This window comes from Trachypithecus francoisi, unplaced genomic scaffold (genome assembly GCF_009764315.1).
Source record: "Trachypithecus francoisi isolate TF-2019V2 unplaced genomic scaffold, Tfra_2.0 Lachesis_group20, whole genome shotgun sequence".
NCBI classification, from domain to species: Eukaryota; Metazoa; Chordata; class Mammalia; order Primates; family Cercopithecidae; genus Trachypithecus; species Trachypithecus francoisi.
In genome coordinates this window covers 7,826,773-7,845,216 of record NW_022681466.1, presented here as the reverse complement: position 1 = coordinate 7,845,216, position 18,444 = coordinate 7,826,773, and the positions used below count along the sequence as shown (strand labels likewise).

Below are 18,444 nucleotides of genomic sequence, written 5' to 3'. Positions count from 1 at the left end.
GCCCAGGCTGGAGTGCAGTAGCCGGATCTCAGCTCACTGCAAGCTCCGCCTCCCGGGTTTATGCCATTCTCCTGCCTCAGCCTCCCAAGTAGCTGGGACTACAGGCGCCAGCCACCTCGCCCGGCTAGCTTTTTGTATTTTTTAGTAGAGACGGGGTTTCACCGTGTTAGCCAGGATGGTCTCGAACTCCTGACCTCGTGATCCGCCCGTCTCGGCCTCCCAAAGTGCTGGGATTACAGGCTTGAGCCACCGCGCCCGGCCTAATTTTTGTACTTTTAGTAGAGAAGGGGTTTCACCATGTTGGCCAGGCCAGTCTCGAACTCCTGACCTTAGGTGATCCATCCACTTCTGCCTCCCAAAGTGCTGGGATTACAGGCATGAGCCACCTGCGCCTGGCCCTAGAGTTACTTTTTATATTTTATTTATTTATTTATTTTGAGACAGAGTCTCACTCTGTTGCCCAGGGTGGAGTGCAGTGGCTTGATCTGGGCTCACTGCAACCTCAGCCTCCCAGATTCAAGCTATTCGCCTGCCTCAGCCTCCTGAGTAGCTGGGACTACAGGCACACACCACCACGCCCAGCTATTTTTAAATTAAGTTAAATTAATTTTTTTTGTATTTTTAATAGAGACGCAGTTTCTCCATGTTGGCCAGGATGGTCTGATCTCTTGACCTTGTGATCCGTCCACCTCGGCCTCCCAAAGTGCTGGGATTACAGGAGTGAGCTGCCGCGCCCAGACTACTTTTTATATTTTAAAATGACAATTTGGAGCAGATCATAACAGTCCTGCCAGTCTGGAATTTAATCCAGGCAGGGGGGTTGGAAATAGTACAATGGTTAAGCTTATTGAAGGAGCTAAATGCCAGGCACTGTTCTACTTCATTTAATCCTCCCAATTGCCCAGTGAGATGAGTACTGCTATTATCATCCCTATTTCACAGATGAGAAAATTAAGGTGAAACTAAGTTAATCGGTGTGCCTATTTTTACAGATTAGTAAGTGGCAATGCCAAAAATTGGAATCCATGGCTCCCACTCTTAGCTACCTCACTGTACTACCTCTTGCCATTCATTCTTGGCTTCAGGGAGCTTTGAACTCATCTAAATGGATTTATACCCAAACCATTGGGGCCACTGATCCTTTTGTTCCCTTTCTCTGGGCCTCCTTCACCAGTTCCTGGGTCAATTCCTGAGAGGTCATGACGTTCCAAACTGCTTGGAATTCCCGAATACAGTGCATTATACATATGCTCTATACACATCTATTATAGCCTTACAAGTTGGGGTTGTTTTTTATCTATTTAATGTGTATTTGTTTTGTCTCCCCAACTAGGCTGGAAACACCTCGAGGACAGGGACAGTATCTTTCTCTTTCTGCAACCCGCGCAGTGCCTGGGGGCTAGGCTAGGACGCCAAGGGAGCTCATCAAAAGTTGTTGACAGTCTCTCCACCATCCTGTGCCTCACCCCGACCACTCCCCTCTGCCTCGGTGGCCACTCCACTTCCTCCTCCCGGCCCGCCCCTTATTCTTTCCCTTTAGTTGAATCCTGTCTGACCTCGACCCCGCATAGTGGATTCCATCCTGCCCCCGCCCCCCGCGGCATCTTCAGCGTCCCCTAGCGACGAGGCGGTGGCTCCTAGCAACTGCATCCCGGCTCCCTGACGACGGCGCCACGCAGGGACACGTCAGCGCGCCATGGCCCCGCCCCCGGCGCCCGCTGGTCCCGCCTCCCCGCGCCTCGTTCGCCGCCGCTGCCGCCGCCGCCGCCCGAGACTCGCGCAGAGCAGTTATGGCGGATCCCGCAGCCCCCACGCCCGCAGCTCCTGCTCCCGCCCAGGCCCCGGCTCCAGCCCCGGAGGCGATCCCGACCCCAGCCGCAGCCCCCGTCCCGGCGCCGGCGCCCGCCTCGGACTCGGCCTCTGGGCCGTCCTCGGACTCTGGCCCCGAAGCCGGCTCGCAGCGCCTGCTGTTTTCTCACGACCTGGTGTCGGGCCGTTACCGGGGCTCCGTGCACTTCGGGCTGGTGCGCCTCATCCACGGCGAGGACTCGGACTCGGAGGGCGAGGAGGAGGGCCGCGGCAGCTCGGGGTGCTCCGAGGCCGGGGGCGCGGGCCACGAGGAGGGCCGGGCCAGCCCGCTGCGCCGCGGCTACGTGCGCGTCCAGTGGTACCCGGAGGGCGTCAAGCAGCATGTGAAGGAGACCAAGGTGCGGCGGGCGGGGGCTGGGCGGCGCGGGAGGCAGGGGGTCGGCGGCCGGGCCGAGGCCAGGGAGGGACGGCATGCGGGGCCCTGCCCGGAGCGGTGCCACTGCAGTGGCCGAGGCAGGAGGACAGCCCCAGTGGAGGGTACACTCCATGCAAAGTCATTGCAGCAGCTCTGGGCGCACACGCCAGACGGGCACTGCTGGCCCGGGACCGGGCGGGCCCTGGGCTTCCCGACTTGAGGGGACTTCTAAGCCATGCTATGCTGTGGTGTCGACCTCGAGATTTGGAGACGTGGACCGACTCCCGTGGGGACTCCTCAGGCCCTGGGGCGCGTTCGGCATTACACCAGTGCGGCGTTTTGCTGACCCCCGAGGAGCTCGGTGCTGCATTGTGCATCCAGAAATGAAGGCCGTGCCGGGTCCATGCAGGGAGGGGTTGTGGGCATTCCAAAACAAAGATAGAGGTGAAAATCCCAGCCGAACCCAAGAAGTTCAGTAGCTTACAGGCTGCATTATGGTCAAGCCACCCAGCCTCTTTTTGTTTTACCCTGCTGCCTCATTTTAATTGCTACAGGGAACTTTGTGAGTAAAAACATTAGCAATCAGAGCCGCCATATGAATAGTACTGGGGGTTGGGGGGAATTCTGACAGCTGCTACCCGGATTGAGACTTCTTGAAAAAAATATTCCAGAACCCTAGGTAGAGGGGAGTCACCAATTTGGAAACCTGAAGGGTTTTTCTTGACCTGAGGCTGTTAAACAGACATCTGACTCCCATATGGTTTTTGGGGTGATGCTAGTGAATATAGCAGTTTTACAAAACAAAGAGGCTTGTCGGCATAAACCCGAAACCTTGAACCCGAGTTGGTTTGGTGGCTTGTTTTCCGGAATGTGAATTCCTATCAGTAATTGACACACACACACACCCCTGTATCTCATACCCCTTCTTCCTCTCCTACTTCCCCTCCCCTTCAAGAAAACATTTCTAAGCAGGAATCAGGCCTACACTGTTTTAGGTCCTTGGGAGGTTGAGAGGTCTGATTTCAGGGGAGGGCACTTTGGAAGTTGATCTGGGTTTCTCGCACAGTGGGAGACAAAGACTACAGAGGAATGGGGCTTCATGCCAAACTACAAAGGGGGGTCTGTGACAACGGCTTGAGAAGGAAGAAGGCCCCACTCCAGAGAAGAGCCCGTGATCCATTTCCTAGTGGTAGAAGTGACTACTGATACCAGCAGTCTTTTTGTTGGGGATGCACATACATCCGCAGACACAAATCCACACACAGGACCCTGCTTTCCCTCAGAGAAATGCGAATCAGGCAACAGCTCTGAGATTTGGAAGGAAAATTATCAGTCCATTTACAAGAGTATTTGGAAAATATTACTTGTGCAGCAGAATGCTGACTGAAAATTACCCAGTATTGTGTGAGGAAAAGAGGGTTATTGCTGTGTACTGTGTGACACCAGGTGATTACTGGTGTCTTTCTGTGAGTTTTTAAGAATGTTTTTCACCACCCGTCTACTCGAGAGGTTTGTAACTTTTGGAACGCAACTCATTTGACTGCAGCGTCCTCTGTGTTGTGGCCTCCTGCCCTGGGACTCAGGGGGAGGCAGGCCCAGCTCACTACTGGGAGCCGCCATGTTCATCAGTTGTTGTTCCCCTCTGTCTTGACTCTGGTGGTTAACTTTGTTTACAGTTATGTTCTGTCTGCCTCCTGCACGATGTGTAATTACACAGAGTTTGACTTGAACTACCTATTTTGGAGTAAAATCGAAAACAAAGGCTGGGCGCGGTGGCTCATGCCTGTAATCCCAGCACTTCAGGAGGCCGAGGCGGGCGGATCACCTGAGGTCAGGAGTTCAAGACCAGCCTGACCAACATGGAGAAACCCCGTCTCTACTAAAAATACAAAATTAGCCATGCTTGGTGGCACAGGCCTGTAACCCCAGCTACTCGGGAGGCTGAGGCAGGAGAATTGCTTGAAACCGGGAGGTGGAGGTTGCGGTGAGCTGAGATGGTGCCATTGCACTCCAACCTGGGCAACAACAGTGAAACTCTTTCTCGAAAGAAAAGAAAAAAATAACTCTGAGGCACCACTTTGAATAGATTTTACAGCTGGCCTCCTGTGACTTGCTTTGAATTTGTTGAAATCTGTTTTGTGGCTCGGTGGTGGTGTTTTGTCATTGTAGCTTCTGGGCTTAGCAAAAGCCAAGGGACATAGGAATTCCGAGGAAGTGGTGGAATGGAATGCTCCTTTATGGGGGGCAAGATCCAGTTCTTTTAGGATTTAGAATAGGTTTGTTTTGGAGGGTGGAGTTTATACCTGATAGGTAGCTCTGTTACCATGAGCTATAGACACAGGTGATTGATTAGCTGAATGTTTACTGGTCTGTTGCTGACCACCACGCAGGGTGGTAGGGTGAGTCCTGGGGCCTTGCAGCACTGTGGCTTAGGATGATTTTTCTTCTCACCTCCTGCTCCTTATAAATTTCGTCAAGGTGATAGTTTGCTGTAGAGGAAAGATCGTTAGACCGAGATTGACTCATCTAGGTTTGAGATTTCAGAACCCAATTATTGGTAGAATAATAGAGTGGCAGTTTTTTTTTTTTTTTTTAAGTTACTGGTTGGTTTATTATTTTTGAGATGGGGTCTCACTATGTTGCTCAGGTGGCCTGGAATTCCTGGTCTCACACAATCCTCCTGCCTCAGCCTCCCAGGTAGCTGGGACTACATTAGTGATAGTTTTGATAAACTTTTTATTTATTTATTTATTTTGAGACGGAGTTTCGCTCTTGTTGCCCAGGCTAGGGTACAATGGTGCCAGCTCGGCTCACTGCTCCCTCTGCCTCCTGGGTTCAAGCAATTCTCCTACCTCAGCTTCTTGAGTAGCTAGGATTACAGGCATGCGCCACCACACCTGGCTAATTTTTTGTATTTTTAGTAGCGATGAAGTTTCTCCATGGTGGCCAGGCTGGTCTCGAACTCCTGACCTCAGTTGATCCGCCCGCCTCGGCCTCCCAAAGTGCTGAGATTACAGGCGTGAGCCACCGCGCCCAACCGAAATTTATTTTTTTTATAAGCTGCTACCTATTGAAATTTTTTGTGTGTGAGTTTCTTTTTTAAACAGAGTCTCTCTCTGTCACCCAGGCTGGAGTGCAGAGGCATGATCTCGGCACATTACAACCTCAGCTTCCTGGCATGCGCCATCATACCCAACTAATATTTGTATTTTTAGTAGAGACGGCAGTTTGCCATTTTGGCCAGGCTAGTTCTGAACTTCTGGCCTCCAGTGATCCACCTGCCTTGGCCTCGCGAAGTGCTTGAATTACACGCCTAAGTCACCGTGCCTCGCCCCTACTGAAATTTTTTAATAGTATCTAATATGGAGTGTTTCATCGGGTGTGGTGTATTTTTGTAGTTTTCTCTGTAAATTGGAGGGCAATGAGTAAAGGCTTAATCTTAGTCTCAGATTTTTAGTGAACAAATTTACAAAGAGATGAAGAGACTGGGCAACAAGTCATGTCCTTTCCCTGCCGCCTTCGTGAAAATAGCAACAGAAACAAATTAAATTCTTCCATGAAGCTATGGAATTTATGGTCGTTTCTGAGGCTTCCAGCCACCAAAATTAAGCTTCTTAAGGACTCAAAAGGAGCAAGTGGCCAGTGCCTCTTATATGCTCCTTCCTTTCTCCAGTCTTCGGACCTCTTCAGCGAGGTAGCCCATTTCTCCACTCGAAACTGTCCATCTGGCCACGGATCTCCTTAGAGGAGGCTTGCCCCTTCCCCATCACCAGTCATCTTTTGAATAAAATTTTGTAATAAAGCCAAATGCCAGCAGCCACTTAAACCTTCATGAGCACTGGCTAGACATGGGGAGTCCTTCTGGTCTCCACCTGTCATGGTTGGGCAGAACGGCCCCCTGCGAGGAAGGGAGCAGGACTGCTGTCGGTCAGTTCAAGCTCAGTCTTCATTTTGGAGGCGAAGCGTTTATGCTTTAGCTTGCTTGTGCTTTTTCATGTCTTTTGCATTGCCTTTTAAGTTGCCATGACATTCAGGGTTTCACCAGGTTTGAGATACAGTGCCTCTAAATTAGGGCTGTCTGTGATCACCCTGCTTTTATGAGGCTGTGTGTGTGAAACATCCCTGATGACAGGTCCCTCGGGAACTGGCTTTGCAGTTTATTTTTGGCTCCTACGCTGGCCAGCATTTCCATGGGGAAGCTATTTAGGTGTAGCATCATGGCACGTGAAGTTTGTCTCACTTGTCCGGGTGCCGGGCCCATTAAAAGCAATTGTTCTTAGTGATGTAATATAAAGAAGTTATATAAGGTTAACCAAGATGCAGGACTAAGTGAATCTAAATTGCATTTTATTCAGATAGGATCACAGCACTTGTAGACTCTCAACAGCTGTTCTGTGATTTTATTCTTTGTGCCTTGATTTTCCCCCTTCTAGCCCTCAGGCCTCAATGCCCTGATGGTGCTTGTGTCTGGCTGCTGCCTGACTCAAGGGCACTTTCCCCAGTTGAGGGGTGTGTGTTTTGTACTGTGATTGGAAGCCAAAACCCTTGGGTGCTCTTCCTGGTTGTCACCTACTCTGAACGACCTTGACCAAGTCACTGCCTCATTTTCTCCCTCTACAATGAAATAAGAGGTCTGTCTTCCTAACCCGTGATACGAGCCTGCACAGGTGGGATAACCAGAAGTGTAGCTAGGTCGAGCCTAGGATGGCCACTTGGTTATTAGCAGACAGCATTCTGATGTCTGTCAGAGCGAGCCAGCCCTGCGCCTTCAGGAGATCACTTCCGTGAGACAGAGGGTGGTGCTGCACCAAAGGGGCGTCTTGGGAAGCAGAAGGTGCATGAGGCGGTTTGTGGGGAAGGGGGTTGTTTCAGGGGCACAGGAATTCCTAATGGCTCATGTTGCTAGTGACCAGGTGGATTATAGGTTTGACTTTATTCTAGACATACTCATGAATTTCCTACCTCTGTTACTTTATAAGAAATTCAGTAATGCACATTTAGAGTAACCCCAGCCATCCTCCAGGAGGGGGATAGAATGAGTGAGTATGTATGTATGTATGTTTCCAGAGTCTGAAAAGTCTCTTGAAATTCCCAAGACTGATAATGAGATTATGAATTACAAGGATGATAGAGTATTGCTTTTGTATTTTAAGGTGATAAGAGCAGTCATGGTGCAGGATACTGTTATTATGTGCCAGGCACTGTTAGTGCTTCAGATGTTTTACTTAACTCTCACAACAAACCTGTGGTGCTATTCTTAGCCCCATATGCCAGAGCAGGAAGCTGAGGAACAGAGAGGTTAAGTAAATTGCCCAGTGTCTAAGTGGAGGAATCTGAATACAAATTGAACTAAATGTACTTTATTCTCACCTGAGAATACTTAAATTCAGGATTCATAGATCATTACCATACGTGACCGAGTGCCCTGATCCAACATGAATCACAGGCCCTGTGGTTAGCATTAATCATACCCTTTTTAAACAGTTGAAAGTCTTAGTGTAATAGGAGGTACTACAAGTGAGGAGGGAGGAAGGCACAGGATGTTGCGATGGGTAGAAGTTGTGCCAGTGGGCAGGCAGGAGGGAGGGAGATGATGGGTAGGGAGCAGAACGGGAGGAACACTGCATTCGCGCTGGCGGTGTGCTTCTGCTCTTCCACACTTTTCATTCCCTGACCCCTCAGTCATTCTCAGAATCACTGTCAAAAACACATTGCATTTCTAGAGAACCTTTGAATGACCCTCAGTGTTGAATGAAGCAACCCCTGTAGTCTGATTCATTCCAACGCTGAACTACAGTTCAGGTTTATTCCCCAGCTCCACCTCTTAGAGCAAAACAAGTGTGCAGACACTCCACGTAACTGGCGTTTCCATGTTGTCTCAGAAGTGGTCAGCAGTAGGAGCTCCAACTTGACCTCTGTCCCCTCTGCTGCTGTCATCCTCCAGCTGGGAATGCTGAGTCATGAGACAGGTTCAGGAAGGATTCCTTGGAGAGACTGAGTTTCGCCTCAATTTCAGTTTCTGTTCCCTTCAGTTTCCGTGTGTTTTCACTTTAGGACATTAGAGGCCTTTTGCACCTTCCCCATCTCTGCTTCACTTTTATCCCTGTTTCTCTCTGTTTTTTTGTTTGTTTGTTTGTTTTTTCATTTTCCTGTTATACTAAGAGGAACTTTTTCTCTTTTTACTACTTAACCCACCATTGGGCCTCATGGAATCCAATGGAACTGTTTGGGGCCAGCACTTTTTAAAAGGGTGCGATTGTCGTGTGTAACATGAATTGCCAGCACAACAGTCCTGGGCATGTGATCAGTGTCAGCTGCCCCTGGTGGTCGGTCCCCTCAGAGTTGGAGTCAGGGTGGTTTTCTGTGACATGTGGGTTTTCACCCAGGAGGATGTGATCTGTGCTCCTATTCTGATGGAAGCTTTTGTAGTTTCCTTGCCCAAGGCTTAGCCTGCTTCTGTATGGCAATGGGGAGTTGCTGATTTAAAATGATAATCAAAAGGGGGAAAGGTACAATCAGGAATGTCTGTAATGTGCTTTCCAGTTTATAAGAGGCTGTCATTTACCTCACTTAATAGGATCTCAAGGGTTTTTTTGTTTGTTTGTTTCTTTGATACGGAGTCTTGCTCTGTCGCCCAGGCTGGAGTGCAGTGGCACGATCTCGGCTCACTGCAAGCTCCGCCTCCCAGGTCCATGCCATTCTGCCTCAGCCTCCCGAGGAGCTGGGACTAAAGGTGGCCACCACCATGCCCGGCTATTTTTTTTTTTTTTTTTTGTATTTTTAGTAGAGATGGGGTTTCACCATGTTAGCCAGGATGGTCTCGATCTCCTGACCTTGTGATCCGCCCGCCTCGGCCTCCCAGAGTGCTGGGATTACAGGTGTGAGCCACCGTGCCTGGTCGGATCTCACTATTTTTAACTGTAGCTCCTTCCTGAGGCTCCACTTGCCCCGTGAATGGGTGCCAGTCCAGGAGAAGGTCATGGTTTAAATGCTGCCCATCCACATTTGCAGCTCTTACTGAGCAGGAGTGCCCATTCAGAATTGCTTCAGTTTCTGACATTCCAGCCAGCCTCGGGGGGACAATGTCAGGAGCCTCTTGACATGTGTGGTTACAGCCAGGGAAGAGCTTATTGGAATTTATTGTAGTTGAGAATAAAATTGAATTTGTGTTACTGGATAACCCTCTGGATTTATCTACTTCAAGTTATTTGCTCTTGTTTCATTCGTTAGCTATACTCTGTGGTTGAGGATTTAATGTCCTTCAACCCAGGCTGATTGTATTGAATGGATCCTTGGGTCAGCTTTGTCCAGGTCACCCCTAGACACAGGTAGGCTGTGTTCTCCTGAAGCAGTATTGTGAAAAGCAAATTTTTATGGTTTAAACATTGCAGTCGATTGACGTACCACTCAGAAGTATTCAGTGGGCAATAAGGATTGGAATGAATGTCCTTTTTGGGTTTAATCTGGTTCTTTGGTTGGGGGATTTTGAGTTAGCTTGCATTTTTAAAGAGGCCACAGCAACATTTAATATTCTGCAGCTAAGTCAAAGGAGTAAGACATTCTTCAGGTCACTTTTGGTTTAAATTGATAGCATAACTATACCTGGGAAACAGTCTATGATGATTTAAAGTAAAAAAATAAATAAATAAAAATAAGATACTGAGTCATGCTTGGGAAAAAAAAAAAAGGCAGTCAGTCCTACCCAACAATGAGATGAAAATCCCCAGCTAGCATTGACAGAGAGATTTCCTGCAGGCACCCTTAAAAAGAGAGGCCTTCATTTGCATCCTGCAAGAGAGCTGGTCTTTTCACACTCAGCAGCTCCTATGATGTTCTGCCTCCTCTTTGTAATTCTGGTCCTATTTGTGGGAGCTCCCTCTGGAAGAGGGCAGTTGAAGATAGATACCTTGACTGGCAGATTCAGTGGACTGTGTGTGTGGTCGCCTCTAGTGCAGGTGGGAAGTGTAGACACACAAATATGTCTCCAGGGAGCATCAAGACTTTACATATGCAGTGCTGAAAGCATCCTGGTATTCATGTGCTCTGTTTTCTTACTTAAGGGATTTTGAGGGCCCTGAAGGTTGATGACATCATCTTCAAGCCAAGGAAGAAAGCATCTCTCTGGTCCTCCAGTGTGCTTGTGGGTCATCCCAGGCCTGTACTGGGGGAAATGGATGTCTGCCTCCATTTGCTCGTGACCTGCTCTCCCCTTCAGTCATTTTCTGTCTGGCCTCTCACACCACTGAGTGTGATGGCTCCCCTGAAGGTCACAAATGACTAGTGAATTTCTGGTCACTGCATTTGCTGACATTTTCTCAGTCCTTGTCCTCCTTTTGATCCATCAGCCTTATGCTCTGTCACCCAGGCTGGAATGCAGTGGCGTAATCACAGCTTACTGCAGCCTCCACCTCCTGGACTCAGGCAGTGCTCTCACCTCAGCCTCCAGTGCAGCTGGAACTACACACTTGGCTTTTAAAAATGTTTTTGTAGGCTGGGCGTGGTGGCTCAAGCCTGTAATCCCAGCACTTTGGGAGGCCGAGACGGGTGGATCACGAGGTCAGGAGATCGAGACCATCCTGGCTAAGACGGTGAAACCCCGTCTCTACTAAAAAATACAAAAAACTAGCCGGGTGAGGTGGCGGGCGCCTGTAGTCCCAGCTACTCGGGAGGCTGAGGCAGGAGAATGGTGTGAACCCGGGAGGCGGAGCTTGCAGTGAGCTGAGATCCGGCCACTGCACTCCAGCCTGGGCGACAGAGCGAGACTCCGTCTCAAAAAAAAAAAAAAAAAAATGTTTTAGTAGAAACAGGGTCTCACCATGGTACTGGCCAGGCTGGTCTTGAACTCCTGACCTCAAGTGATCCTCCCACCCCAACTTTCCAAAGTATTGGGATTATAGGCATGAGCCATGGTGCCTAGCCGATCATGCCATCTTTTGTTTGTCTGTTTGTTTGTTTGTTTTTGAGACGGAGTCTAACTCTGTTCCCCAGGCTGGAGTGCAATGGTGCAATCTCGGCTCACTGCAACCTTCACCTTCTGGGTTCTAGCGATTCTCCTGCCTCAGCCTCCCAAGTAGCTGGGATAACAGGCTCCTGCCACCATGTCTGGCTAATTTTTGTCTTTTTAGCAGAGACGGGGTCTCACCATATTGGTCAGGCTGGTCTCGAACTCCTGACCTCACGTGATCCATCTGCCTCACCCTCCCAAAGTGCTGGGATTACAGGCGTGAGCCACTGCGCCCGGCTGACCATGCCCTCTTAAAGGTGTTTCCTTCCCTGGGGTTCTGTTACACCAGACTGTACCAAATGTTTCTCTTTTTTGCCTTTTGTCTTCTTCCTCTTACCTGTAGATGTGCAGCTTTTCCAAAGACCTGTCTTTTCTTCATCTCTTCCTCCCCAGTTTTTTGGAGTGACCTCCGTGCCTGTAGCTGCATCTGGTACCTGTATTTCGATGACTTCCACATTGACGTCACATGCCCAGCCGCTTATGTGATAGCTCCATCGTGCCATGTAGACTTTGTATAAAATCTTGTGATTGTGACTGCCCTTCCCATCCTCAAGTCTGTGGATTTAAAAAAAAAAAAAATCTGGCTGGGCACAATGGCTCACACCTGTAATCCCAGCACTTTGGGAGGTTGAGGTGGGTGGATCACTTGAGGTCAGGAGTTCGAGATCAGTCTGACCAGCATGGTGAAGCTCTGTCTCTATGAAAAGTACAAAAATTAGCCGAGCATGGTGGTGGGTGCCTGTGATCCCAGCTACTCAGGAGGCTAAGGCAGGAGAATTGCTTGAACCCAGGAGGCAGAGGTTGCCGTGAGCCAAGATCATGCCCCAGCACTCCAGCCTGGGTGACAGAGCGAGACTATCTCGAGGAAAAAAAAAAAAATGTATATATATATATTCCCCAACTTTTTTGTTTTTGGTTCTAAGCCCAGGACCCAACTTTTTAATAGGAAAAAATGTTGACCATACCAAAATGTGGAAAGCCAGTAATTGCTAACTCCCAACCATTATGAGTCAGCAGTTATTAACATCCTGCCATATTTGCTTTATCTGCATGTTTATGTAAATATATTACCTCCTGAGTTATGTCTGGTACTAATTCCTGCTAAGTTGTGACAGACAGGATAGCACTTCACTCCTAAATACCTAAGCTTGAATCTTCTAAATATTAGAGCATTTGGGGTCATTTTTAATTTACCTGTTTGGCCCTCATTCTAACTTGTCATCAGTTCTTTGAGAGGCCTCTTGCATCCTGTGCCTGCATTTCTCTTTCACAACCCTGGTTTGCTCTCTGCTTGTCTCATACCTGCACTGTGTAGCCTTCTCTCTGGTCTCCCTGCCTCTAGTGCCTACTTCAACCAGTGAACAGCGCTGCCCCCAACTGACCTCCCAAGGGCTGACCTCCCAAGTGATCGCCTAGATTGCGTCAGGACCCAGCCTCTGATCATGCCTTCGTTGTCATTCAGGGCCCTTCACCTACACTTCCTGCTCTATCTCCTGCCTCTTCAGTTGACTCCAGCCAATCTGACTGCTTTTCCCCAACTCACTTATGCTGTTCCCTTCCTCTCATGCCCCATGACACACCCACATTCTCTCTCCTGGATGAGAAGCTCCTTGAGAAACAGACAGCAAATCCTAAAGCTTGTGTGCTATCATGCACATGCAGACATGAATGACCAAAGTTTGCTCCCACCCGCTTACCTACAAATAGTATTCTTAGTCTTCTTCCAGATGCCTTGTGGTCTGTGCTGGAGCTGTATGGGCCCCGTACTAGACCACTCTGTCTCCCACCCTGCATACTAGGTGTGTTGACCATGTACAGTAATTTATTGCCCAAGCTGGGTTCTTTTGAGAGTACTGTGAATAATTATTCCAGGACTGGGACATACGGGCATCCTAATACTAGGAAGAGCAGATTAATCAGAGTACACCATATTGTAGTTACTATTTTGGCAACTTCCGTTCGGGGCTCCCCAAGCAGACTATGTGCATTGTGGACTAGGCTAGAGCTAGCTAGAGCTGGTGTCACCTGGGGTCAAAATGAAGCTGCTTCTGGCCGCTTTCCCCTGTGAGAACCAAAAGCCCTTGACCAATGGCAGGTTCCACACATGTGGCTTTCCTGAATGGTTTTCAGCACCCAGTCCTCACCTTAGGGGGATGGCTAAGTACGAACGAGGCTCTCTATTGGAAAAAGAATGCCCACCCGACTGCACATGAACCAGGAATGCAGCTGAGGCTACATACTCTGCCTGCACCAAGACCCGTGGAGGCGGGGCCTGGAGTTGCAGTGGCTACACCAGGCCTATTACTTCGAAGGAGTCAGGAACGTCTTTTGAAAGTAGACGTAACCACCCCTGTTTATCAGTGGAGGGGGGTGGGGAGGTGAAGAGAGCATGAATAAATGGATTCTGGTCCAGCACTTTTCTTTTTTTTTTTTTTTTTTTTTTTTTTTTTTTTTTTTTGAGACGGAGTCTCGCTCTGTCGCCCAGGCTGGAGTGCAGTGGCCGGATCTCAGCTCACTGCAAGCTCCACCTCCTGGGTTTACGCCATTCTCTCGCCTCAGCCTCCCGAGTAGCTGGGACTACAGGCGCCCGCCACCTCGCCCGGCTAATTTTTTGTATATTTTAGTAGAGACGGGGTTTCACCGTGTTAGCCAGGATGGTCTCGATCTCCTGACCTCGTGATCCGCCCGTCTCGGCCTCCCAAAGTGCTGGGATTACAGGCTTGAGCCACCGCGCCCGGCGGTCCAGCACTTTTCTAAAGTGAATGCTGCATGCTATTACCTAGGGTGTCCTAATGCAAATTGTCCTAATTCCATTGGGCTGAAGAATCTGTGTGTCTAACAAACTCCCAGTGACATTGACACTGCTGGCTGGGACTGCCCTTTGAAGTGCATTGATATGGGCCCTTCCAAACCTCGTTGATGTCAGTGGGTTCAGTTTTAGTACATCTTTGGTTTGAGGCCTTTTCTCTCCCCTCTGCTTATTCTTCTTGTGCCAGTGTTAATGAACCGGAATTGTCCAAAGGTGGGCTGCAGGAGGGGCAGGAAAGGGTAAGGCGGCCTCATCATCCGCCAGTGCTTTAGTGTTAGAAAGGCTTGCCTCCTTCTCCCTCCCCATTGCTTGCTGGTGGTTGTTATTAATGCACTGCTGTTGCTAAGAAGTTTCATTTGATTTCGTTTCATTTTAGGATGCAAATATGATAGTTGTTGTGAGTATAACACACCCAATCCAAGAGGAAAATGATTATTCAGCATTTTAATGAAATTGCTGTCTTTTATCCAGCCAGTGTCAATGGATTCCTGCTGTGAGCCAGGCAATGTTAACTCACACTTTACCTGTGTCATCTCACTTCCCCTAAAGTGGCCAGTGCCCCAGTTTAGAGAAGGAAAGACTGAAACCCAGAGAAAGCTTGTAACTCACCAAGGCCACACAGCAAGTGAGAGGCCAACCCAAATTCAAACTTAGGCCAGTTTGTGCTGCCCGAGTGCAGGTTCTCTTCACTGACTACACGGGTGCCCCCTGCACTGGGCGGGGTGCTGTGGGGAGAGAGACACCCCCACACAGGCCCTGCTCTGTAGATTAGGGGCCAGTAGAACTTTCTGTAAAGGGCCAGATGGTAAATGTCCTAGTGTTGCAGTCTATACTGTCTCCTTCACAGTGACTCAGCTTTGCCATTTCATTATAGCACAAAAGCATTCAAGGCAGTAACCAAATGAATGGGCATGGCCATGTTCCAATAAAATTTTATTTTTAAGAAACAGGCAGTAGGCTGGACATGACCCACAGGCTGTAGTTTTCCCACCTCTGCTCTAGAAGGATCCTGAAAAATCGAGGTATAATGTGAGCCACAGCTGAAAAAAGTAAATAGAGGCCAGGCATGGTGGCTCACGCCTATAATCCCGCCACTTTGGGAGGCCAGGCGAGGCGGATCACTTGAGGCCAGGAGTTCGAGACCAGCCTGGGCAACATGGTGAAACCCCATCTCTTCAAAAAATACAAAAATTATCTGAGTGTGGTAGCTCACGCCTGTAGTCCCAGCTACTCAGGAGACTGAGGTGAGAGGATCGCTTAGTCCTGGAAGTCAAGGCGGCAGTGAGCCGTGATCTGCCACCCATTGCATTTTAGCCTAGGCAACAGAGCAAGACCCTGTCTCAAAAAAAGAAAGAGATGAAATTAATTTTAATATGTTTTACTTAATCCAGTGTATTCGAAATATTATATCAACATATAGCTCATGAGAAGTACTAATGAGAGACTGTGCGTTCCTTTTACCATAGTGGCTACTGGATTGGGTAGCACTGCTTCAGAAACTTAGGTAGGAGAGGGAACCATCGCTCTGATCCCCTACTCAGCTTTTTTCCCCTCATAGCACCTAGCATTACCTGAGATTATTGTTATACTACTTCACATCCTGTTTACTGTCCCCCAGCCAGAAGGTAAGAGAAGCACAGAAGCATCTCGGTCACTGCTGTATCCTCAGTGACTGGCCCAAAGTAGGTCCCAGGAGAGATTCGTTTAGTGAGCACTTGGGAAATGGCAGACTGCACACATGCAAATGAATGGAATTAGTGAGTGAATGACTGATGCACGTAAGGGAGCGAGAGCCTAGTTCCACGTGCAGGACACAGTTAAGATGCTGAGGAATGTGGTGGGGAGCATTAGAAGATGCTATCGTGGAGGTGGCTTTTGAGTTCACTCTTGAAAGATAAGAGCTTGGAATAGCAGCCGTGGAGGGCAGGGCATCCCGGGCGGGAAGTCCAGTGTGCATAAAGGCAAGAGAGGCAGACCATCCCCACCATCCACCACAGAACTTTTCATCATTCTCCACTGAAACTCTGTCTCCATTAAATAATAACTCCTCAAACCATTAAGTTTTATAGCTTTTAGAAAAACCTTTTCTAAAAGCAGTAGATGTAGACATGTGGTCACCTACAAAAAGGCAGTAAGAAGAGGGAAGCATGGCAGAGACTCAAGCTTCTCATGAGCATGGCCAGGTGGCTGGTCCTGCCAGTAATAGCTGTGTGGACAGAGGAGTGTGGAGGGAGATTCCGTTTTGAACACATTGCGAATTAGATGCCTGGAAGCATCCAGGCAACGAGAGACATCTCCCTTTGAAGCGTGTATTTAGCCTGTCCCCCATCTTCCTTTAATTCTTATTGCTGTCATATTTCATGCCCTCGTAATTGCAGTTTCTAAACAAACATTTTTTAGATTTATAGAACAGTTTCAAAGATCATACAGAAAGTCCTCGTATCCCCTTCACTCAGTTTTCCCTAATGTTCACATCTTACATATCATGATATATATTTGTCAAAAGTAAAAAAAATTAACATTGAGCCAGGCACAGTGACACGTGCCTGTAGTCCCAGCTGCTCAGGAGATTGAGGCCACGGGGAGGATTGCTGGGTCCAGGAGTTCGAAGCCAGCCTGGGCAATGTGGTGAGACCGCATCTCACAAAAAAGATATTGACATCAGCCACATACTGTTATCTAAACTGTACACTTTTGTTTGGATTCGTTTTCCACTGGTGGCCTATTTCTCTTCTAAGATCCAATCCAGGATACTACATTGCATTTAGCATAATTGCCTTTGTTTTGTTTTTTTTGAGACGGAGTCTTGCTCTGTCGCCCAGGCTGGAGGGCAGTGGCACGATCTCAGCTCACTGCAAACTCCACCTCCCGGGTTCATGCCATTCTCCTGCCTCAGCCTCCTGAGTAGCTAGGATTACGAACGCCCACCACCATGCCAGCTAATTTTTTTTTTTTTTTTTTTTTTGCATTTTTAGTAGAAACAAGGTTTCACCGTGTTGGCCAGGCTGGTCTGGAACTCCTAACCTCAAGTGATCTGCCTACCTCGACCTCCCAAAGGCATGAGCCACTGCATCCAGCCTAGCATAATTGCCTTTTGAATTTTGAAATAAATGCTCTTTGTTGATCTTTCATTAATCTCCATTTTATACTCTGTCCTAAGAGGAGTTACCTTTTTTGAATTTTGTTCAGAAGGAGGGTGCTGGCCAGTGGCTTTTGATGTCAGGGCAAGGGGTCAAGTAAGATGCTTTGTAAAGAGAGACAGTTTGGGAGTTGTGAGGATAGCACTTTTGAGTAGAGGTGGTGGCTGGACACCAGAGCAGCAGCAGGTGAGGGAAAGCGTGCAGAGCAAGGCAGGGGCCTGGAGGCATCGGCCAGGCTCTCGGGGATTCAGGGTCCGGCAAGGAGGGAAAGTCCCAGGTTTAAAAGTCTGTTCTTCAGTCTCTGACAATCCAGCACCAAAGAAAAATTGCTGGAGTCATTCTCTGATTTGTCTTAGATTTATAGCTTTATTCCTGATTGGTCTATTAAGTTATTTATATACATAATACAAAAGTGTGCAAGAACATAGGAGAGGCGGGTAAAAAACGTCACCCATAATTCTCCCACTCAGGGAGAACTTCTCTTTATTATTTCAGTGGATGGCTGTTCTAGTCTTTTATTTTTTATTTGTTTGTTTATTTATTTATTTATTTTTGAGATGGAGTTTTGCTCTTGTTGCCCAGGCTGGAGCGCAATGGCCACTATCTTGGCTCACTGCAACCTCCGCCTCCCAGGTTCAGGCAATTCTCCTGCCTCAGCCTCCTGAGTAGCTGGGACTACAGGTGCACACCGCCATGCCCGGCTAATGTTTTGTATTTTAGTAGAGAAGGGCTTTCACCGTATTGCCCAGGCTAGTCTGGAACTCCTGAGCTCAGGCGATCCACCTGCGTTGGCCTCCCCAAGTGCTAGGATTATAGGCATGAGCCACCGCACTGGGCCTAACGATGATGAGAATTTGATGTGACATCTGCAGGATCCCCAGCTAGTCAGCAGCATCTAGAGGGCTGGGACTCTGGCCAGCTGACTGGGCCTTTTGCTAACTATTTTCTGTCCCCTCTGTGCTGGGGTGTCCCTGAGCTTTGCAGGACAGGCTGGTCTGTTGTGCCTTCAGCTCAGGGAATGCGGCTCCCAAGCATAGGACTGGACTGAGAGGCGTTAGGTGAGCCAGAGGAGGACTCAGACCCAGGGCTCAGAGTAGGCATGTAGACCTGGGATTGCTTAGTGTCCATGACTAGAAAAGACAGAATCCTATAGCGTTACTGGGAATTGCATGAGATCCCCTTCGAGAGGGCACAGCACAGCACCTGACCAGTGGTCACAGCTGCTGGGGGAGTAGTTTAGCTCTGCCTGTTTCCCTATTGTTTAGAA

The 18,444-nt window shown here is 48.6% G+C and overlaps 1 protein-coding gene across 3 annotated transcripts in view; it reads left to right on the top strand.

Moving 5' to 3' along the window:
• Positions 1-1,697: 1,697 nt before the first annotated feature.
• Positions 1,698-18,444, top strand: part of UBE2O (ubiquitin conjugating enzyme E2 O) — a 67,429-nt gene continuing 50,682 nt past the window's right edge. For all 3 annotated transcript variants that reach the window (XM_033182290.1, XM_033182289.1, XM_033182288.1), the window contains exon 1: positions 1,698-2,207. In XM_033182290.1, the coding sequence (XP_033038181.1) occupies positions 1,791-2,207 (417 nt within the window). In that variant the 5' untranslated portion in view covers positions 1,698-1,790. The remainder of the gene's footprint in view (positions 2,208-18,444) is intronic.